General features: G+C 36.5%; 1 protein-coding gene across 5 annotated transcripts in view; it reads right to left on the reverse strand.

Annotated features, from left to right (window-relative positions):
- The window catches only part of LOC106664862 (sterile alpha and TIR motif-containing protein 1), an 87,143-nt gene that overhangs the window by 33,655 nt on the left and 28,160 nt on the right, over positions 1-25,328 (reverse strand). For 4 of the 5 annotated variants that reach the window (XR_002910023.1, XM_014390897.2, XM_014390895.2 and 1 more), the window contains exons 2-3: positions 6,843-6,965; positions 4,082-4,552 (exon numbers count right to left, since the gene is read on the reverse strand). Coding sequence is in view for 4 of the 5 variants with exons in the window: in XM_014390897.2 (XP_014246383.1) it covers positions 4,082-4,552; positions 6,843-6,965 (594 nt within the window). In the remaining variant the exon portion in view is untranslated. Of the gene's footprint in view, positions 1-4,081; positions 4,553-6,842; positions 6,966-15,133; positions 15,235-25,328 lie in introns of those variants that run through there. The other variant, XM_014390898.2, reaches the window with a different exon arrangement.

Consider the following 25,328-nt stretch of genomic DNA (forward strand, 5'->3'; position numbering starts at 1 on the left):
TTGTCAACAAGGTGTTCTGTCTCTCTCTATACATCTGCTCTTAAGATTGGAAATGGATAAAATTCAGCTTTGATAAAACAACGATTAATGAAGACCATGGAATGATAAATTGTTCATTGGAGCAGTTTCGTAGATCTAACTAATGATAAATAATATTCCATGCACACATCCATATAATAAAAACTAGCTACTTAAAATAAGTAAATGTATGTTTTATTTGTACCTTGTACGTTTACACCAATTGGAACGAGGAATAGTTGATTGAGCTTGATTTTAATTAAGCTAAAGTCTATCGTTGTTTTGGCATTGATTTCAAACAAATTTCAGAAAAAAATTAATATACTTTCGCCTTTTCTTTGGGCAAGTTTTGAAACAAATCTATAAACATTTGAACTGCGTATCTAGGATAGTGAATATAAAAATTTACTGTCTTTCATAAATAATTATTACAGAACTTCTTAATTTTTATATGGCAAATTTATCTTGGATATACACTAATTACAAGATATTACATAAAATAAAAGCCCGGTGTATTTCAAATCATTATTAAATAATAGATATCATTGCATAAATTAACAAATGTCTAAAACTTTCTGCAAAATTTAAATGAATAAAAAAGATTCCAAATAAACGAAATACTCCTTCCCAAATATGTGACCGACTGATAGTTCAACTCATTAAGAATTGAAAAAATTATATATTTAACACCGTGTTATCACACAACTTCAACGAATTCAACAGACCTTCAATCTGTCGCCGAGGGTCCTGTAAGCGGATTTTCTCCTTCCACAAAGAAGAAATGTCCTCAGAAAGAGGTGGCCCATGGCCAGCAGCCGGCCGACTGCCGTTTCAACGGTATAAGTCAACTTTTGACATGCGCCCTGGAGGGATGATTCGTGGAAATGAATCGCCTCTTGATTTACTTAACGAAAAATGTATTTTTTTTGCATGTTTGATAGGTTAAGATCACCCTTTGCCATTTTGAGTACTATGCTATTTCTTGGCATAGTTTATTTTTAATCTGTATGAATAATAAATAAATAAGACGAGTGAAAAACGGTGTACAAAGCCATCAAGCCTAGAGGTAGGAAGAAGAGGAAAATTCTAAATTTAAACAAGAAGAGTTTAACATTACACGATTTCATAATCTACATTCGCGCTAATAAATACATTTACTATTGTAGCCAAGGCGTGACGCCATTCAATCATAACTCAAAACAGGTTAACGATAACATTGGGAAAATCTTTTACAATGGAATTGTTAAATTCTAATTTCAGGAAAAAAGGAAACTTTGAAATTCACCGATATTAGTAGAACTTGGATACGATTTCGTCTTCCTTCCAGCAAACCCAAAGCCAATAGCTACTTCAGCAACCTCCAGGACAATTTCTCCTGTTTGGAAGAACGATTCAAAAAGCGGTGGTTCAGACTCGACAAAATAAAATCCAAGAAACTAGCCTTCACTTATTTAGGAATTAGATCGATAAAAAACTTGGAACCACCACACTCGAGTCAAAAGAATCGAACATCTGTGTTCAATTCATCCAAAATCTTTCGGACCTTAGGGTTGAGCTTCCTTGGGAAGAACTGAAAATTATTCTGGCTTGGTCGATTACGTTCATTTTGATCTGACTGTTCTCACTGTGATGGTCAGTTAGACGCTTTTTAGCATTTTGCAATCTTGAGTATTTAGGGATATAAGCAGGGAGAGACAACGACCCAAACCGACCGCTAAAGTTGGCGGAACGAAAAAAATGTTATACCTTTATGATTTCCCCATCCTAGGAAAAATGCAAAACATGGCTAAACGTCTAAGAAAACTAAAAGTAAATCCCTGTCTAAACCATTCTTACTCTTACTATTTTAAATGAAAAAAATCCACGTGCTACGCCGGGATTCGAACCCAAAACAGCACGACTAATGCGAGTCGGCCACCGCGTACCCCAAAGCTTCTTTTGGGCTTTATTACATTCCATCTTTGACCTCGTTCAAGAAGAAAAAATTCCTCAGCAACCATTATGATTTATGACCAGTCAATGGTTAATATTTTTAAATGTACGGCGTAAGGTTGCAGCAGTAGCTGTAAATTTTATGCGGCTGTCCTCAGACTTGTTGGCATCATAATATTTACATCATTGCGATTTCTTTTTCAAAACCACCTGGTTGGGGATAGATTTATTCTTGGCCTACTACGACGATCCACGGCCACTTAACTTTATTACTGTCTAAGCACGTACAGACATATGTTTATGTATATATTTACATAATCTGGAATTTATGACCTATTGAAGAAATCTAAACAACTTCTTTCTAGTAGTTTTGTAACAGCTTAAAAATAAGTGTGAACTATTGACCTATAATTTACGCGACGGTTAATAGCTAACTAAACGAAAAACTTTCATCACAACCACTGGCTAAATGTCATCAATCGGCAATATTGACAGATTATTGACAGATTACGGCATGATTATTGAAAGTTTGTAGAAATGAACGGTTTTTAAAATTTTTGATAAGCATTTAGTCTTGACAAGAAAAAATACATAATTTTTCAACATAAGCCGTCTTTTAGGCAGTTGGCCAAAAAACGGAGGCATATACATTTTCGTATACGGAAATGTCGATGAGTATTTCCTTGATCAATCATTTTTACGCGGCCTATATTTAGGATGAAGGATTTCGTCCTCCAAAAATTATAAATCCTATGTTTAATCCGGTGTATTATTAACTTCCCCAAAGCAAGGGGGTTCAGATTCTCCGCAACAAACTAATTCATGGGTTCAGGATGGAAACTTACTTTAAAATTAATTCATATCTGGGCGATTAGAACGAACCGGTGGAGTAGGTTTGATCCATAGTCCAACAGTACCGACCGTCAATTCCTTAAGAATAATTAGCCGATCAATTTCTATTAAACGGCTGTCAACAGGACAGCTTTCTGTTTGGTATGCCCGTATGAAACTTTCCGTTGATGAAAAAATTAATTACGAAATATTTCATATCTATCTAAAAAGAAAGCAGTACTGAAGAGGGTATCGCAATAAAATGAAGGAAATCATGATCTTTTTATGTGGTTCTCAACAACAAAGGTCATACCCTGGGATTACGGAGTTTTTGAAAGAAAAAGATCATTTGTTAGCACTTTTGGTATGAATTCTAGTTTGCTGAGATTCGAACCCGGATCCCTTAACAGCGATGAGCGCCGTGTCAACACCTTAACCGTTGCAACCACCAGCGTCTCTTAACATTGCTTTACAAATGTATAAAGTATTGGACTGCATTAGTGCACTGAGAGAAATAGTAATAAAGAACAAATTGTCTCTGATCTTGGGCACGGCTCAGGACTGAAGGGTGACGAAGAGGCTGTTGGTCTACTGATAGACTACCCAGAGAAGATTCTTCTGTACAACACTGGCTAGGGATGGTTCTTCTGGAGCACCAGTTCGAGAAGAACCCTTCTGTACAATACTGACTAGAGAGGGTTCTACCGCAACGCCAGTTGGACCAAAACCCTTCTGTACAACCCTGACTAGAGAGGGTGGGACCAGAACGCTTCTGAACAATATTGACTAGAGATGGTTCTTCCGCTGCGCCAGTTGAACCATTTAGTTCAATCCAAAGAAAAAAGGAGCGATATTGAATAAATCAACATAACATAACAACCTGGTAAAACAATCCAGTTACAAAGACAGCCAAGAAAATAAAACAGACAACAAACCTGGTGCAGCAAAGGCAGACGAAAGTACTCTTAACTGGAAATTGGCGATCCAATCGAAACTATGAGAAACATAAGGGTATCTGCGTCAGTTCTGCCAAGAGCTATAGGAAACCGCAGTCAATGTTACTATCAGGGTTAAGTAACGTATTCGTTCCAGTAGGAGTGAGTACATGAGCAAAGAAAAGCTCAATAAAGTGATGATCAACTATCAACGCTTTGGCCGTTGATAAAAAGCTTGAAGCTAGCAACCTCAAACAAATCTATTAATCCATTCTCCGTTAATATGAGAAAAGTAGAAATTTTAAAAATAGGCTTTTGTATTCGCTAGGGTCGCCAAGTTAATTGTATACAGAAAAAAATCATACCTGAAGTTTGTTGACTGATTTCTCGGCGGTGACGCCGTCCATTTCGAGTTTGGCCAAGACTTTTTGCTGCGCCTGTGTCTCCTGGAAGGTTACCTCGCCGGACTGCATCCTCTTAAGCCCGAAAGAATTGGCGACTGACCTTTCCGAAAGCACTTTTTTGTTTCTTTTCTGGCCGAGGCACATGGCCTCGGGTGACATGGCCCGTACGGACTCCGGGGGCGATTCCTGGTCCGGGAATGTGACGAGGGGCTCGCCGTCGCACGGGCTTGTGCACACGTCCGACTCGCACTCCTCGACCAAGTCTTCGACGGAGCTCTTCATCGAGTTGAAGCTGCTGAGGCTCTTCATCTCCGAGATGCTCGACTTCAGCTCGGAAAGGTTCGCCTTGAGCGTCGAAGCGCTCATAATCTTCTGCGATGATTTGGCCACGCGCGAACTCGAACTTGTCGTCGTCGTCGAACTGGTTGAGATCTACAACACAGATTGTTCTAGCGTTAGCCCCACTCGTCTAAGAACCCTCCCACTTTCATTCTTTTTTTATACTAATCATTTTTATTTATAAATCTTATTCACTTCGGCTAATCTGAGTCTGTAGGGAAAATATAGCCAAGACTAATTTAAAATAGATGTAAATATGAAACATCTCTTCCTTGTCAGCTGAATTGCTGCAGGAATGCTCGTGCTTCCGTACGAAATTATTCAAACAGGATTCTCGGGAGACATTGGATCCGTTTCACTCCCTCTTAATCCGTCTACCCCGTTAAAAAAATCGATATTACGTAGTAGTATATAAATAATGGTGATAAAACAAGAGATAACCTCCTCCAGACTTCTAAAAAAGCGAGTCTTGACGGACCTATGAATTAGAATACCCACTCTTAATATAAAATAATATTGATTTTTCTTTCATATTTAATGTAAACCTATGTAATAGTTTGTCCGTTTGATGCGTTTGTGTTAGGCCCTGAAAGTTTGAAAGCTGGAATTTCAAACGTTCAGTACTTGTATAATTTTAAACTATAGTTTAGTTACAAAAAAAAATGCTTAAAGAATATTTTCATGACTATAGGTTTAATTAATAGGGTATGCCAAAAATAAACTCATGACTACCATCGATTGGTGGACTAAAGCTCAGCAAACACAAGGTGCACAAACAGACAACTGCAAATCTATGTATCACAGGCGTAAACAACTCCATCAATCGCAATTATGCTAAACTTCCAGTAGAAATATTTATGGAAGGAGAAGCGAGGAAAAGCTCATTCAGTTTGAAAAAACAATCTAACGTTTTACGTCATCCTATAAAATCTCTACAGACTACAAAGGAGAAGAGGAAATAAGTAGGAAATTAGGTAAAATCTGGACAAGCCCGAAATACGAGCTACTGAGCTCATTACGGAAGTACACCTCGGTCTTCACAGCTGAAATGCATGCTATAAATGGTTAAGCTTTAAAAAACTTCAATTAATCTTCACAAAATCAGACTGCCAAGCAGCTGAGCTAAAGCATTAGCGTGTAAAAAGATCACACCAAAAACAGCCAGTGAATGCATCCAAAATCTCCATTACATCGAGAAACGCAAAAAACTGATGTTATCTCGGTTACCAAGACACAAAAAAATCTTGTTTGAAATTATGCAATGAGGAAGAAAAAAACCGCCATCCATATCATCTTCGAGTGCGAAGCAATTGCTCAATAGAGATATAACCTGAGATAGAAAGAACATCCTGGGAAGGGAACTGTAGAAACGACAGTCAATGACCTTATTTAAAAGAAGGATCGAATGGATTGCACTGAACAAGAAACTAGGAAAAGTACAATAAGCCAGAAGGCTACAGAATTTGGGGGACATAAATCCCCTTTCGCTATCAAACGGCTTTTCCAGGCGCTGGAAAGGGGCTCTCTAAGAAAAATCTATACTACGAGTTCCTGAAGAATGTTCTGCTAAAACTGAAAGATCATATCAAGTCCTAAGTACTCCAGTGCTAGATAGTGTATAGTGTCGAAAGATTTACACGACATGTGGAAGGTGATAGTGCGTTGATCGCAGCCAAACGGTTTTCCACGTATTAGAATGGGGCTGTATAACCAAAATCTTCACTACGATTTCCTGATGAATGTTTGTTGAAGTTGTCGGATCAAATCGACTCCTAAGAACTCGAGTAACAGGGGTGCGAATATCAAAAAATCAAAACGACATGTGGAAGGTGACAGTGGGTTGATCACTGTCAAACGGCTTTTCAGGTTACTGGAATAAGGGCTGTCGACAAAAAAGAGATTGATTCAAGTTCCTGATGAATGATTTATCAAAATGTATAAAAATTTAGCTTTTATAAATTGCAAAGGAGTTCTTTTGCAGCAAGAAAAAGCACGGTAACAAACCACGTGTCGTACCAGAAAACATCAGATCATCATGGGATAGATCTTCTGACACACCAACCATCATACCATAGTGCAGCTCGTCTAAGTAAGAATATTACTTGACCCATGGCCCACGACGTTCCTGGTCCGCCCTTCCTTGCTGTGTTCTGTCTATTTGGTCTGCTATTTCTGGTTTGTTTTGTTATCGTTTGAACCGAGTAGTCTAATATAATGCCGGTAGAAATACAATGCCGAGAACAAGTCATGCATATTGAAACTTGGTAGCACTAATAACCAAATGATAGGCTCTGGAATTGATTCGATTCTATACTCTCATTCATATTTATAAATGGTTAACGGTCTCCCGTACATTTTATGATTTTATGCACAACCTACAGACCTGCTGCGACAGCAATTGCTGCGTCTGGGCCCCGGAGATCTGAGCCAAATCTTTCACGGGGGATCCGTTTTTCGACTCGCCGCCCTCTCCATTCTCATTGCTTTCCAGCGGGAACGAGGGAATCTGAAAAAAAAACAATATTTAAGAGAATAGTATAAAAACCGTAAGAATTATCTCAGAAAATAGCATAAAACATTATGTCTCTATGCCTTCTCATGTCGTCCCTCTCATTCTTTCTCTCTCTCTCTCTCTCTCTCTCTCTCTCTCTCTCTCTCTCCCCTCTCGTAATCACCCCTCTTTATATTTATTTATAAAAAGTTTCTAAGTACATCTATTTTTCAGTTTTACTATTTTATATTCTTTAATCTAATGAACGAACTATTAAAATTTTTTAAAGCTTTCACCTTTTACAACGACCAAATTATCAACACCAAATACAACGCTTATAAAATATAAAATTTTCCTTGTTTTTAACACCTTGGGAACACGTCAGGCTCAATTAGTTCCTTTGCAACACCAGTTGAAAAGAATCGTCCTTGCTTCTTCTCCAACGGTACATGTACGATTTCTTAATTGTTGGCCAATTAATCTCGTTAAAAAATCAATTAATAGTCAATTAGTCGGCTACTGTTCTGTCTCGGTTTTAATTACAAAACAGGCAATAAAACAACCAAGGGAACCGTTTATTGTTAAACCTCTCCTCTTCAGAACAATCACAAATCGACATGCTTTATTTAGGGACACGCAATACTTTATGTATTTAGAAAATCAATGTTTTAGTATTAGTAAATAATATCTAATCTATATTTATAACCCAAACCCAAAACATTTTAAAATCAAAATTATACAATTAAACGATTTTTCCATAAACATTTTATATTTATGGAAATTATTAAAAAATCGTTTCTGTGCTATTTTCTATCAATTTTTTAATATATAGGTATCGATTAGGTATATATTAATATATACATACGATATATTATGATATTAGGTCAAAAGTATATCAGAAGATTTCATGATTTTTGATTTGAGCAGAAAACCATCCACAATGAAGGAAGAGTTTGTAACGGCAAAGAAAATTCATTTTATTTTCCAACTCTTCCTGGCGGATAAACAATGCCAAAAAGGCATCAGAGGTCTCTTAAATTTCAAAACAAGACTGGCCCAAAATTAAAAAAAGAATAAGAAAAAGCTGTCGCCTGTCGATCCATCGTTCTGAAACTAGCGGACTCAGCTCCGAACGCCCAAACAATTGTACTTTATTGGCTATCGCTTTTCAACAGGGAGACCGACAAAATTAAATTTTGTTTATTCCCCGGGCCTCGATTGCATCTGCTGTCGGGCGGATTTTGTTTTTATTGTTGAGATTATTAAGCAGAACTTCCCGTTTCAACGGCGATTCTGCGTCGGAGGCACTTCTGAGCATCGATGGTTGAAATGCCGGTTCAACTGCTCCGACGATGAAAAATGAGATTTTTCCTCTTCAAAAAAATCGAAACCCTGCTGTACAATTTGAATTACGACAACCACAGAGATAGATGAGAAAGAGAGAGAGTGAGAGAGAGGGAGGGAGAGAGAGAGACAGAAAAAGAGAGTGAGAGGGGGGAAGGAGGGAGAGAGAGACACACACATTGATACTGAAGAATGAATGAATATAGTCATTTAAAAACTCACCCAAATTTGTAAATTTAGGCAGCGAACTTCATCTGTTGCAATTAACGAGAGTTATGAGAGAGAGAGAGAGAGAGAGAGAGAGAGAGAGAGAGAGAGAGAGAGAGAGAGAGAGAGAGCGATAGAGAGAGAAAGAGAGAGTGAGAGATAGTAGAGAGAGGGAGGATGAGAGAGAAGGAAAGAGAGAGTGAGAGATAGGGAGGAAAAGAGAAAAAAGAGTGATGGGGAAGAGCGAGAAGGAGAGAGAGACATAGATACAGAAGAATTAATGAATATAGTTATTTAAAAAATCACCCAAATTTGCATATTTAAGCCGCGACCGGCATCTGTTAAAATTGAGAGAGGGAGGGAGGGAGAGAGAGAGGGAGAGAGAGGATAGAGGGAGAGAGAGAGAGAGAGAGAGAGAGAGAGAGAGAGAGCTTATTTACAAAATCACCCAAATTTAGGCCGCGAACGTGCTTCAATTACGAGAGTTACGTGAAAGAGAGAGAGAGAGAGAAAATTCAATATGCTTTAGTATGCTGGGGTAGTTCATATGCAAATGCAACGAAACCAATAACATTATACGGAAAAAATTATTCCTACAATTTTTAAAAAAATGCGAATTGGAACACTGTTCCTTAATTACCACCACATTTTGCCTGTACCATACCTTGGTCTTTTCCGTACTGTGAGGTTGTTTTTTAATAGGGTTGGAAATTGTATCGAAAAAAAAATAAATAGGATGTGAGATGTCCTATAAATAGCGTGTTGCCCCAACCAAAATTAACAGTTGTGTTCAATGGTTTTCTGTATGGTGGCCCTAAGTGGTTCTATTTGGTCCCTAATGACATGACATGTGAAGTAAAAAGTCAACTGTTGGCGAATTGAGTATGTGGCTAAAATCGAAATCAAAAATTAGTACCTACTATTTAAAAAAAAAAAGTTTTTTCACCTTTGTTGTTGTTATCATTATTACTACTATTTTTGTCTCTTCCAGTTTAGCAATGTTATGTTCCCCATTTACTAGTATTTTTTTACTTCTTTTTTTACCATTGTATTACTGCAGCACGCGTACAGATCTACGTCAAAGGTACGTATAGCACCAACTTTTGTTATATAAAAATAGTTTTCTTTTGTATTACGGAATTTGTACCAATTGTATCTTTTTTTCTGTATTATGTATTAACCTAATAAAGTTGGTTAAAAAAAATATGAAAGAGACAAAAATACAAAAACTGACATACTATAAAGCAATGGCTAGAATTGTATTGTATTATTTGCTTGCTAAACGTTTGTGCTATGTCAAAACACAACTGATGTAATTTAAAACAGGGTTATCCGAACAAGTTATCACTGGGTTTTTATTTTCACTCCAGTTTTTATTTATTACATTCAAGGCCGGACGCAAAACGCGATACCGGCGTTTCCGTGCAGAAATTGCTCATCCGTCGGGCCAGAATTTCTACCGTAATATTCAGCGCCATGATTATCTTTTTAGGTAAAAAAAGGAAGTCAAGTAAGCTATTTTTACCCGATCACCCTTCGGCCACACGAGTGTAAAGAAATACGCAGACTAATACGAAAACAATTACCACATCGCTGTGACATTCGTTCCGCCTGCAGAGTCAGCCGCGTGCAAATCGGACCTAGACTCGTCCCAGATGTTAATACAGCAAAAAAAAAAAAAATGGGTTAGTAAATAAATCGAACCCGTGGGATGAATCCCGACCTATGAACCTGGGGAAAAAGGAGAAACTATTCTGCAAAAAAAATGAGCAGAACTCCCATCGATTCTATTAAGCGAATCCCTGAAATGTAATGAAAATGAAACTTAACAATTGGAAAGAGAGAAAATTTTCACACCGTGCTAAATTAATGAATGTAGCCTCGGCCTAGTTATTATTACAACAAAAATAATTTTGCCGATAAGCAAATCAAACTAGTGGGACGGAATTCTTCATTGCCTGAGAAAAGACCAGGTATTCACACTGATGAGGTACCAAGACCTAGTCAAGGAAATGAGCCGAACGTGAACTACCAAACGAACTATTCATATTCATTGTACAAGGAGCACAACTAATTCAAGGTAACTCAGACTGGGCTAAAGTAGGGAATATCAAATGAGTAAAAATTGTGGGTTAAGTAAACAAGCCAACCCCGTGGGATGATTCTAAACTCTTCAAAGCCTGGGACAAGACAGGGTGACCCTGATGACATACAAAAGGAAAATTCATGAGATTCACGAGAATAAACAAAAGAATGACTCGTATTCGTTGGACTTGATGCTCAACTGTGCACGGACTGCAAAATGTACTTAAAATAAAACTTTACATTTGGATACGAGAAAAACCCATGGAACGAATCCAAACTCGTCAAAGCCAGGGACAAGACTTGGAGACCCTGATGAGACACCAAAACGAATTTCATAAAATAAACAGAACGAGAACTAACAAAAGTTTAAAGTTCATACAAAAGTTAAAACAAAACGATGGGTTGGACTTGAAGCTCAGCTAACTGCGACTATGCACGGCCCTCAAAATGTACTTTTTTTAACGAGGGTTATTTCAACTACGAAGTTATATGTACCCACGGGGTTCCGGTGTTTTTGAAAAATTGCCCTTTTTTAAGTATGACGGGTTTGAATGCAGGGCCGCTGGATTCGAACCCGAGACCTTTACCCTACAGTGATGCACACCGTGTGATCGCCTAAACCGTAGCGGCCACCGACGCCCCTTGAAAAATGTACTTAAAATGAAACTTTACACTTTGAGACAAGAAAAATCTCACATTGGACTAAAATAACGAATCTAGGCTTGTCTCAGATGCTAATACTGCAAAAATGTTAGTAAACAAATGAACTCTGTGGGACGTATCCAAACTCTTCAAAGCCTGGGACAAGACGGTGTAACTGAGATCTATTGAAATAGAAGCAAAACTAAGCACATCTTTTGAACATGAAGCCAAGACAAAACTGAAAAAAAATCAAAAGTAAGACCTCTCTTAAAAGGCTGGTATTGAAGTTAACCATGGCCCATTTTAGTTTAAAAAAAGAGTCAAAACATGGTACGAGAATCTGGATTTGGAACATGGCCTTTGTGACTTGCAAAGGACGAGAGTCGGTTGTTGAACTTACTTTCTATGTCGATAACAATATCCAAAAAATTCACCAAATGCGTAAAGTACATAAATTCCTAATGTTAAGTATAGAGAGAAGTTCAAGAGCTTTAAAGCTGTTATTAGGACGCTTAAGTTTTCAACTTTTGAAATATTTAGGCTGATTACAGAATATAAGAAAAAGCAATCAATAAAACATATATAAATTGAACTGTAATAATAATCTGTAAAAAAAATTAACACTTGCTCGAGAAAGGGTCTTACAAAATCATCCTTTTCGGTATTTTTACGGTTGGATTTTGGCATTTTTTAATTTGATTAACCCGTCAGTTACATTTTACTAATTAATGTTGATCAACAATTTTGATTTTATAAAGAAACATTTCCTTATAAAGGTTGCTGAACTACATTTTATATAACAGTGAAATTTGAATTGACAAAAATCTAACTGACACGAACTCGGTTGTTTTGTTTGATTTGATATAGTCGAAATTACGAACTCTTGATGCTCAGTCAATATTTACAAAAGTCCCCCTAAAAACAAAGAACAAACCCATGATCTTCAAGGGATCTTTTATTTACGATTAACTTGCGGACAATACAGATCATAATCAAGATTTGGCACTCTTTCCGCTCATACTAGCCAAGTTTTATTTTTATGTTTTGTTTAGAATGAGCTCTATTCATAGAAGTATAGTATTATAAGGTGATGAGTCTTAACTGACCGAGACGGTGATTGAACGACGAAGACTGTTCGATTTCTAAGCAGTAGAGACGAAAAATAGCCGAGAACTTTCTCAGAAATCATTCTCTTTGAAGGAAACCCAAAATAAATATGAACTAATAAAAACCCTTTACAGAGAAAGGTAAAAATATGCTGTATTGCATGATAATTTGCGTTTTTTAAATGAGTGAACTGTGCAAGCAAACGGACTGAAATGTACAATCGTGGATTATTGACTGTATTATCGATTTGTTCTCGTTTCGCTAAATTATTTAGTTTGGGTGCAAGTTCAATGAAACGAATAAGGCTAGGCGAACAAGAGACCGTACTCAGAATACAAGAATAAGCCCCAGCGAGAATAGACGAAAGAAAGTTGTAGTGAGGGAAAAAGGAAAGAAAGAATGAAAAGTGTGTGGTGATTAGTGACCTTTAATCGATTTCTAAATAAATAAAGAAAGAAAGAATGTTAAGAAAAGTTCGAAGAAACGTGTGACAGGAAGAAAACGTACTAGAAATACACAATGTACGATGTGAGAGTTTGTAAGTGATAGAGGGAGAAATAGAGAGAGAGAGAGAGAGAGAGAGCGAAAGAAGTGTGTGAGAGAGAGAGAGAGAGCGAAAGAAGTGTGTGAGAGAGTGAGAGAGATCATCATTGTGCGATGATGATGGAGAGAGTGAGAGAAAGGGAGGGAGGGAGAGAGAGAGAGAGAGAGAGAGAGAGAGAGAGAGAGATCATCATTGTGCGATGATGATAGAGAGAAAAGGAGATAGAGACAGAAAGAGAGAAAGAGATAGAGAAGAGAGAGAAAGAGTCAAAAAAAGAAAGAAAGAGAAAGAGGGAATCATAAAGAGAAAAATAGAGAGAAAAAATCAAAAAAGTACAAAAGAAAATATTCTAGAAAAGAGGCCGTCCACAGAATGCAAGAATAAGCCGCAGCAAGAACAGACGGACCAAGATAATCAAACTAGCATCGCGTAATAATTGATAGCAACGTGTAGAATATTTGTCCGATAATCATTTGTCTCTGACACAGAAATAAAAGACAACTGTCTTGCTCATCGATCAAAATTGTACAATCTGTGGTCCGCATGATCTCGCTTGACCAATACGAGTACCACTCACGGTATCTCCTGAATATTGTGCCATACTACCTCTAACCGGGCCGAAGAAAGAAAAGACGAACTATTGCGTTACAGTTCATATAACAAAATAATACTATGTATAGAATAATTTGACAGAAACTCTTTGGACCACTTATTCTCGCTTGGCCAGTTCTCGTACCACCGACTATTGAATTTCAGTACCATCCATTGAATATTGAAACGAAGTACTGCACCTGACCGGATCGCAGAAAGAAGCAAGTACTAGAACCATCCACATGATCCGCTAAGTATTGAAAGACCGTATTGCACATGATCGAACAACCGCAATCGAAGACGGATCAGGATCTAGCAAGTGCATCGAACAAAGCTGTAAGAACTATTTGGCTGAGAGTCTTTCTTCCGTTATTTCTCGCTGGTTCAGCCAGATGGGCTTGGGAACATAACCGAAATACGTTATTGACGTATTGACGAGAATAAGCGGTCTATGGGAGATTATCCAACAAAGAATTAAGCAGCGAAGATAGACAACCGAGTAAAACTGTAAAATCAAAAGTTTCTAACGTACCTCCCTTTTGATAAAAGACTGCTTGACAATACCATACTGAAGACGATGCCAGACCTCACAATGTCCTCCGCGTCCAAACTGCCAAAACCAAATCTCAAGAAATATGTATTAAAAAGACCGGAAATTCCATAAAATCTTCCAATATCTTCCAAGATCACTATCTTCCAATATACATATCTATCAGCCTACCTCGCCGGCTAGGGAGGCTTCCGTGATATTTCCTGTACAGTGACGGATAGTCTTTGCTCTTGTGTTTATTTCCAAATATATGATTGTTACTTGTTACGACATTGGAGGTACTATTTGTTTTTAATTCACTTCTTAACTAAAACCGAAATTACTGTAAAATGATTTCAAAATGGTTGTTGTTCTTGGGAAACTTATCTGTGCTTTATAATAATAAGCCTCATTCTTCTTTTGTAGTTTTTAGTTTGTTTTTGAAAAAGTACAACAAGAAACGTGTAGTAAAGGAAATATTCAATTTATAAAGTAATTCTCTTGAGTGTGTAAAAGGAAGGAATATTGTGTGCATCCATTCTAATTTGCGTTTGAGGACGAGGAAGGAATTTTACGTCTGGACAAAAGGGCATAAAGCACAATGGAAACAAACGACATGTTAATTGTTAAACGAGAGGACGACACTAGTGAAACAAACTACATGGTACTTCAAGAGATTCCAACGTTTCCTCTCCTCCTTCGTCCACGAATTACCTCTGACCTTCAAGATCAAATATCAGGGCAGGGAAACAATTGTAACAATCACAACTGTTTTAGTTAATAAAGGAAACGCTGAAACGACGGTTAAACTGGGTTGAAACGGCCGAATTTGTCGGGTTTGAACTGACTAGCTTCAAAATGCCAGGATGGCCCATCATGACCAACTATTTTTTTAAGATAACAAAATAAACTTGCCAAATTCTATTATGCAGTAACAAATACAACTGACAACCTAAAAAAAATTTAAAACCAAACATTTCTGAAAAGAATGTTTTGTATATCCTGAGGTTGAAAGAAGGACATGATGTTGAAAAAAAATCCGTAAAAATCGAGGAAAACCAAACGCCCTGAAGAACCGAAGAGGTCCACTAATGGAATAAAGCGACCATATCGATTTGAAATAAATTTTCTTACCGGCTGCCTGAAATGATGATATGTGGCTGGTAGGGCGAGGAGACCGATCATCGCGCTAGTTGGCTCCTTCCTCTTCAATGCGGAGCAAAATAATGAAACTCACACCAATTCCGCGACAATTTATTTCACTTCTTCAATCAAACCTCACCATCTAGCCCCCTCCCTAGCAACCTCCCGCAGAACCATTCTATTAACCTAATTCCCTTAACAAAACAATTCTTTTAAAAAAATGGAAGAGACAAGCTGTTTCGTAACATTCCAAATTCCATTAGTCATTTTTTTAGTCAACACAATTTTACGCACCTGCAACTCATTTATAATTCCCCTCCTGCGCTATGAAATGTAAAGACAGTTCATCGTAGACCCGACGGGAGCAGTCCTGAGCCTCACACTACTTTACATCCCTACTACTTCAACACTTAAGATCCCAATTGCACATGACAACATTCTTGTATCGTAACTTAATAACTAATCAGTATAATAGTGTTAAAAAATCTCCTTTGTAACTTAAATATAGTCAGGGGTCATACATTCGTCCTTAAACGTACGTAAGGAACCGGGGATATCGACATTTCAGGCATTTTAGCCTCCTACAATTAGTTTTTCGTCCTAAATATACCTTGTAATATATATTCCATTCACTCAAAAAACACATCTGATGCATAAGTTAGGTTGGGAACTGATAGAATACACACGGATCTTAAAATATTTTTAAAAATGTTAATTTGGTTGTTGGTTTTCTGAAAATGTCTGATTCCTCTCTACCCAAACGTTGATTTATTAGACTGGAAAAGCTAACCGAAAATTATACAATGCCTTTCAATTGGGTTGATGAAATTAGAGAACGACTTGGTGCTCAGTATAAAACACTGGGTTATTCACAATTAAAGAAAATTAGAACAATTATCTAGAGACATACAAAAACAATTTACATAAAGATTTGTCTTATATAGCCACTTTAATTTGACTTATAGAAAAATTGGCAGTCTAACCATATATAATGAACCATATACAAACGCTAATGATTATATTAATAAATTTCGAGTATTTGCTCAATTGAGACTTGCAAATAAACGATCACGTGGAATAATTTAAACAGGAGTTTACACTTATTGAATTCTGAACAACCTTGCAAATTTTGCCCCTTAAAAGAACCTGATCACTTAGCACATATATCATTGACCCATTCTTTGCTTCTCTCTGAACAAAATATATTTATAATGACAAACTAAATTTTATATATATATATATATATATATATATATATTCTAAAATATAGAAGCTATTTTTATTAGCTTGTTAGGATTAAATCGTTTTATTTTCTTTATCATATCTACAAATGTTTATTAATATTATTACTATTGTATTGTATGTTACGTTGATAAGTTTGTTTTATTTTATTTACAATATATAAATGTACATTATTATTTTGTTTTATTTTACTTTATTTTATTTTTTTATTTTCTAGCCCCAAGCGCAAGCAAAATATTGCAACACACATTCAATACGCATTCACACAAATAAATACATTTACGCCTATATACATTGCATTCGTTCTATTTGGTGGATAAATTACTCAATATTCCTCCAACTTGCATACAATAGCAAACTAATCCTTTTAAAAAAAGTAGTTCCTATTCACAGTTAGTTTTACCACGTTTTGTTTAATTATTTCAGCACATTTATATTTTATATTTGTATATATGTTACAAAAATCTACCGATGAACCAAGGGATAGTAGTTTTTTTGTATCCAATTCTGTTTTTGGGACAAATTTTAAGCCTTTGTTTAATAAATTGTGTTCTTCTTTATTTAATATCATGTTAGTTATTTAACAGTTTTTTGGTCTTTATGAGTATTTTCATTTTTAAGCATACCGTACTTCAAGTTTTTATTTTTTTAAATCAAATATACTTTGCTTTTTATCAACGATAAATTTAACTTTGGATCCCGTATCATAATCGAATTCATCCCACTCTACTGGAGACAATAATGAGGCAAGCCTAATGTGTATAGGTACAATATATTGATAAAAAACGTTTTGCATCTCTTTGACTGTACACTTTATGTAATTCATTATTTAATATGCTTTTTTGGTATTTACGTTGTAAGAGAGTTGAACAGTTCTTAATATTTAATTTAGGAAGAACGAATTTTGGGGTTAGATTTAATTTCAAACATTGGGAATTGAGCTAGATTGGTTTGTTGATTTTTGAGCATGAAAGTCTTAATTTATAATAAAGATTTAAAAGTTTTTGTTTACCGGCTGATTTTAAGTAAGTGGAGATAATATTACTAACCGTTAAATTCACTAGTTTTCGTGGTCCGCTTGACCAATTAATATCTTTCAATTAATTAAGGTTTTTTGAGATAAAAAAGTCAGTGTCACGAGCGGGATTCGAACCCACGACCTTCGGCTAGATACGCCGCTGCTCTACAACGTGAGCTTCGAGACCTCGATACACTCGGAAACTAACCTCCCACCTCAACCCAAGGAGGGAAAATTCAAAGGTTGGGTTGCGATGGGAGGATAGTTTTCGAGTGGCTCGAGGTCACGATAGCTCAAGTGGTAGAGCAGCGATGTATCTAACCGAAGGTCGTGGGTTCGAATCCCGCTCGTGACACTGATTTTTTTATCTCAACTAAAAACCTTAATTAATTGAAATTATTAATTGTGTTAAAATCCATTACTGCTTTCACTAGCAAATTAATACAAATGATTGGTGGTGTGTGTGGAGTACTTACTGTGAGGGAACTATCTTTTTAAAAGGATTGAACACCGCACTCACTCCACCATTCATCATTTCTAATTGGGGTCGAGGGGGTACTTTTATAAATATTCCGCCATCGACTCAAGAACTCGAGGGGCGATGAGGATGCTATTCCATCATCAGCCCCTCCCCATTCGCTCTAATAAATACACGTTCTCATACAAAACACAGAAACACAAAACACATCTCTTGACAGCTATATACAATAAAAAATCTCACGCATCTCCAAATATTCATTCTTTCTATGTAAGGTATATAAATAACAATGAATGACAATTACAAGAGAAATGAAAACATAAACAATAACAATTTGATAAACAATAAAACGGAGGGGGAGAAAAAGAGATAACCCTAAAATTACAAGAAAGAGAGATATGAATGGTTAGTTAGATAGATAGAGATAGAGAGAGAGAGAGAAAAAAAAATTGCCTAAAGTACAAGAAAGAGATATATAAATGGTTTGATTGATAGATAGATAAAAAGACAGATTTATTGATATACAGATAGATAGGAAGATAGATAGATAGAAGGAGAAATAGCTTGTGGGAGAAAAAGGAAAGAACTATATTTAGTCAGAGAGAGAGACAGAGAGAGAGAGAGAGAGAGAGAGAGAGAGAGAGAGAAAGAAAGAAAGAGAGAGAGAGAAAGAGAGCGAGAGAAAGAGAAAGAGAGAGAGAGAGAGTGAGAGAGAAAGAAAAAATGTACAAACAAATAAAGTAACCACCATATTTTAAACTTTTCCTCTTAACAAAAATCAAATGTATTAATTCTTTCAAGTGTTCATTTATGAATTAATTTGTTTATTCAATACAATTACAATTGATGGTAAATATTATGATTTTCTTTTATATAATACACCAGGTTTAGTAAATGTATACCAATTCTGTTTTGGCATATAAATTTGCACCGATCTTTCGACGCTATATAATTTCGTAATAATTCCAATTCATGACAAAGCTAAAAGTGTACGATTTAATCAAAAATTACAGCTGATTAGCATTGGTGTTAGTTATATAAGGCCACGTCGCTGACTGTGCTGATCAACGAGGTTCAGGTAGAACAGCTATAACATCATTTAACCAAAAATAAAATCGTATCTAAGCTTTTTTTCTAGAGGATCGTTATATTTAGAGTTAATTTTACTACTATTAATCAAGTAATTTATCTATTGGATTTTCCCTAATTAAAATTGTTAAATTTATTATTATAAATTTATAATTTTCTATTGAAAAAGAAAGAAAACAAAACCTCAAGAAACTGCTATTAATTGTGAAACTCTGTTATTATTTATGTTTATTTTTCAAGGAAAACAAACATTTGAGAAATAAAAATTAATGAATGAAACTGAATTTTGTTAAATGCTGATTGTTAATTAATAGAATTTTTCGATAACTGTCCGTGTTTACAAACACCACCATGATAACTCCACTTAACGATTAAACTGACTATAATTTATACAAAACACGTTTTAATTTGGGAATTATTTATTGACAGAATCAATAATCGATATCGACACAATAGCAAAAACTAGGGGTGTATTAATGTAGAATCATTAACGCACAATAATGCCTTTTATTGTCATTATTATATTTTAAATTTAGTTGACAATAATATTGTGTAATTTGTAAAGTTCTCTAAGAATTGTATCAAAAATATATTTAAATGTTACATTCTCATGATATTTATCACAAAACTTTCAGTCTTACGTCTAGATTGTGAAGAAACAGAACTTACTTTGCAAAAGATTTTGCCTTCTAAAATTTTGCTGTTGTTATTTTCTTGATCGGTGGTTTGGTGAACAATGATCAGGATCCTAGGTACCACTCAGAGATTAGCGTGCCTGATCATCAGTGGGGCAATGAGAACAACCTCCACTGCTGCCCTGGAAGCTTGGAACAACTACCACTACATATCTTTATCCAGGAATAGGCCAAAACCACAATTCATGGGCCCTGATTTTCTACTCGCATAACAAGGAGGACTAAAGCTTCGTGAGGAGCTAAGGCAGACAGGGTTCTATGAATGCCCGTTGATACCACCTTTAAATTAAATTTAATAAAACATTTCAAATTAAAATACCTAGTAGAGCAGGCTGGGAAAAACGGATCACAGTTAGTGCCGACCATATCTGGTATAAGATGACTCCGAAACCGAGTATTTATGGAAATAAGCCATCTAGAATTTATATAAGCCTTGGGCAATATGCCTCTGTCTTTCAAGCGGAGACTATGACTATTAAACACTGTGCCAATATGATAAAAAGCAGATTATCGTTAAACAGAAGAACAGCCATCTATTTGGGACTTACTGCATCGGTGGTAAAGTTCAGGGTCGTTTGGACTGCATTGGGGCCCTGTCAGACATTGGGTAAAACAACAACAAAAAATTTCGATAAACGCACACGCATAGGGGCAGCGAAGAGTAAAGTTCGATTAGGACACCTATTGGCGTTGAACCCTTATGTGATATACCAAACTGCCAAAAACGTGCAGGCGTGAGAAAAGTTTCAATAAAGACCACCGATTAACAGCAGACCTAATAAACGGAATAATTGTTAGGACTAGAATGATAGTAGGACTGATGATTTGATACTGCAGACTGGAGAAGCATACATACTCGGAACAGGAGACACAAAGCTGTGCAGATATGGTCTGGAAGAAAAAGAAACAGAGAAACATGTCTGCGAAGATATATATGACATGCCTAGTACTGAGAGAAGAAAAGCCGAGACATGAAAGAAACACCAGAGTCATAAACAAGATTTTGGGATCTGTTAATACCCCTTCAAGAAGAGCTCTAGGCAATGATGAAGCAGCATAGCCAATACTAGTCGTGGTGCACAATATCGTAAAAGCTCCTTTTAACCTTTTCTGTTATTAGATTTAGAATCGTAAGGGTTTCTCTTTTTAGAGGTTAAACTTAATGCGTGATGTTTAGTGACCGTTAGTCTGGTCCAGCGTTGGCTCCACGTTTCCAGTTCTTTTTTTAATGTGGCTCACATTTATGCCATAAATTAGACATATGAGTTCTTCAAAGGTTCCTCTTTTAGCAAGTATATCTGCTGCAATATTCACTCATGACCTCGGACCACTTTCGCATAAGGCATTCCAGAGTTTATAGATGAACTCGTAGGCTTGGAGAGCCAGCCTGACTGTCTAAAGAAATAATATTATTGATGCACATTTGAGTTGCTTATTACTTATTTCATGTGCACTTGTTTCTATAGCTAGTGGTTTGGCTTGATGGTTATGGTGTGGTCGAGGGCCATGTGGTTCAAAGTTAGGTCCTTTTATGCCCATATCCGTACCAATTCCCATCTAGGAGCCGTCTGATTAACATAACTTCACGTTTATCTTCTTGTACTTTATTTTTCCAATCAGCTCTCTTGTCAATAATTATTTTGAATAGTTCTTTGAAGTCGAGTATGTTCTCTGATAAATCAGAAACGGTTTTAGACATGTCTGTAATTTCAACTTGGACGAAGATTCTGATATGTCTTGCACTTGTCAGATACTTTCTTTCCACTGCCCGATAAGTCCTCTTTCGTTGCCATCCTTTTTACATATAAGTGAGGATGGCAGCGTGCGTATACGTTTCACTGTAGCTGTAAATGTTGTTTTAATAGCTTACTAGTTGTTACTAAGTTATACAATTCTTTTTGTAGACTTTATTCTATTCTTGGCCAACATACTAACTTGCATGAGAGATCATAGGTCTGACAATCGTAAAGTAGGTCATTTAAGGATTGTGCCTCCAGTTTCTTCCACGGATTCTTTGGCATGAGTGGCATAATTGAGCATTCCAAGTTAACCTTTGGTCGAGGTACTCCTAGGTATGTAACTTTTTGGAAAGCAGGGTTGGACAAATAAATGAGTAAATTCAAGTCTCAGTTACATCCTAGCTCATTTTTGCTTCCGAACTACCGAAGGTAGGGATGCTTTGTATTTATGTGGGAAATCGAAAAAAAATTTGCCCTCCAAAATCAAAATTTCCACTCGCCTTTTGCTGTTCAGACCTTTCTGACAGATTTGGTTCCGTGGCTGTCTGTGGTCAATTGTCTGGTAACCGACAAATCCGAAACCAAGAGACCAATTTTTATGAAATTTTCAGAGATTGTGCCGGTTGGTTTAGAGATGTCCCCAATGAATTTCATCCCAATCGGATCAACGGTATCGCGTTCACATGCGCAAACGTAAAATCATGTACATAGCTATATCTCCAAAACCATTTGTCGGATTCTTATGCAATTTTCAGAGATTATGCTGGTTGCTTTCTAGACGATCCCCGATACATTTTATTCCAAGCAAATTAACATATGCACATGCGCAGGCACAAAATGTGAGGAAGCTATACTGCCCACCCACTTGGTAGACGTTTTTGTTGATGCCTATCAACCTTCTAACTAGCTGTTTATATTGCCGTATTAAGAAAAGTTGTATTTATCGTGAAACGTAACATGATTGTGTTTAGCTGATAAAGTTTATTTTGCTACAATACCAGGCATGAGTCATCAGGTATTCCATTCATTGTCCTGTGACACACAGGCACTCGAACTGTAACTCATCGGTTTTGGTTGCCGCCCCCGCCCCCAGTCGCGGCTGACGCAGGCCGGAAGTGCAAGAACGAATAGAGTTGTTGCCGTGTTACCGGTTCCGTTACCGGTTTGGAATTTTTCAAGTGCATTACTCATTTCGAGAATCGCCGACGGCCCATCGGCCGCTCCCCAGGTTCAACAAACTCCCTTAGCTAATTGTCATACTGAGCCCCTTCCTTTCACGCGATTAAATCCCCTATTAAGCCTTGGATGAGTCAAGATTTTGTTTACCGTAGCTATGCAAGGGCAAACGCGATTTTTTTTTAACATTTCTACACTGACTCATTCTCTAGAACCTGTATTTTGCATAGATATAAGCTGAAATAACATCTACGTTATTCAACCTGATTTGATTCAAATAGGCAAATGCAATAAATTGGTTGTATTTTTTAATTGGCATTCATTGACGGTGGCCCGGGTGAACCACGGCCAAGGACAACGAGACCTGGCGGGCCTAATTCCATCACTACAATCGTCGATAGTTCATCATCGTCAATCGTTTATTAATATTTTCATATTGTTCGGTTTATTATTTATTTATGTTGCCACGAATGCTTGTTCAATTCGTACAGAATATAACAGTATGCGGCATTAGCGATTATTTTTTGATACTCATGAAACAAGCACGAGTTTCTATTCGAAAATGCAGTTATAAATACAAACGGGCTTTTTTCACAAACATTGACACCCCGAGGGTTGATATGTGCTCTGCTGATAAGGACCATCGAAAAAAATTACCACTTTCCGTTTTGTAACTAAATCAATGTAAAGGGTTAAAAAATGGCAAAAGTTTCTTTTTCTGTTAGCGATATTAAAGGTTAAAGTTGGGATTAGAGTTTAAATTGTGGGGGATGGTTAAAATTTGTGAGATATTGCTTCGGTTCGCAAATTTGCTTGAAAGAGAGCGAGAGAGTGGGAGGGAGAGGGTAAGAGAGAGACAGACAGCAGCAAGAGAAAACAGAGGAAAACGCTAAACAAGTGGAAAGAGGGAAAGGAAGAGGGAACGAAAGAGATACGGACAAAGCGATAGCAAGATAGATTGATAGATACATAGATACATATGTAGATAGATAGATAGATAGGTAGATAGATAGATGGATAGATAGATAGGCAGATCGATACATAGATAGATAGATAAAGAGAGAGAGAGAGAGAGAGAGAGAGAGAGAGAGAGAGAGAGAGAGACGGAGGACGACAGGCAGAGAGAGGACAGAAGGAAACAGTGAGACATACTGACAAAGGGAGAAAACAAAAGGAGAGTAATAGTGAAAGAGAGACAACAAAGAGAGAGAGAGAGAGAGAGAGAGAGAGTGTGGGAGAGAAAGTGAACTAGATAAAGAAAATAAACAAATAGAACGAGAGATAAACGTAGGTCAAGTGGGACATAAAGCATAACTAACAAAGAAGTTCGATTTTATATTTGTTTGACCATTTTTCTTCTTTTTAAAATTTGCACTCTTTAGAACTTTAAATTGCCTATTAGCACCACACAAATATCAGCCAAAATGCAAAGCTGTTTTGTTCATACCATATTTATTATACTATTATACTCTTAGATTGTTTATTACCCACGTTACAATAATTCTGTTTTGTACGATTTTTCACGGTTTTTGATTGTCATATGTAAAATTCTGAAATTATATAATAACTGGATTGTTTCCTTGGTCCACATATATTAAAATTTTTAAGATGATATTTTTGCCAAATATTATTATTTTTTTGTCAAGTGCAAATGTCTTTAAGTATAATACAATATTCGGATCAGTTTGAATTTTTTGTGATTCATGCAGTGTTTATAATTGTCTCGATGTTTAGCGATTTATGCAATTTTTTTTAATTGATGGTGATAATTGGTTTTGGCTCAATGGTGAGTGTGCAACTGCCACGTTAATGTGTTGATTTTCTTTCGAGTCGTTATGAATCAACCTCGTGACTCATTCCCTTTTCGTATTTCTTTTGGCCCTCTCCTTGATGTAAATGCAAACGGTCGTTTAGCTTACAAACAGCGCGTACTTTCTCACGCCCATCTGCCTAAATTGGATTTTTTCTCACTCTTTGCCGTTTCTTATCCACGTCGAGATGCATATTTGACCGTTTTTTCTCCCATCGTACGAACGGGAAGTCGTTGACCATGTGTGGAATAATCGTACTACACGGTGTTATTATAGTGACATCTAGTTTTGTTAAAGAACAACGATTATAACAGAAATTTTTAAATTTTGTTTAGCGCGATTTGATAGGACAGTTTTGTTTAAATTATTGCAAAAAAACCTAACCTTACAAACTCGGCAGAATTTTTCTGCGAATTCTCTCATAAATATTCAAATCAAAATTCTCGAATGATTAGCCATTGAAACTTGATTTACAATATTTATCAAGCAAAGGCTAAATGTGCATATTTTAAGATAAAAGGTTTTTTTTTTTAAGTCTCTCTCTCCCTTTCTTTCTTTTTTTATCTGTCCATATGTCTATTTATCTATCTTTCTCTTTGCCTCCGGTTTTCTCTCACTGTCTGTCATTAGTTCTGTATGTCGTTCGATTTTTCCCTCTCTGTCATTCGCTCTCTTTCTATCAGTCTCTCTTTGCCTCCTTCAGTTTTCTCTCTCTGTCATTCTATCCCTTTGGTAGTCTAAACATATGGGAAACGATTGTTGCAAATCTGAATCTTTTTATGTGGGTGTCACTCACACTCTCTCACTCTCTCTCTCTCTCTCTCTCTCTCTCTCTCTCTCTCTCTCTCTCTCTCTCTCTCTTTCCTCTCTCTCAGTCATTTAGTTTCTCCTCTTTCACTGAGTCACTCACACTCTCTCTCTCTCTCTCTCTCTCTCTC

The sequence above is a fragment of the Cimex lectularius genome, unplaced genomic scaffold (assembly GCF_000648675.2).
Source record: "Cimex lectularius strain Harlan isolate CLEC.00 unplaced genomic scaffold, Clec_2.1 scaffold137, whole genome shotgun sequence".
Lineage (NCBI taxonomy): Eukaryota > Metazoa > Arthropoda > Insecta > Hemiptera > Cimicidae > Cimex > Cimex lectularius.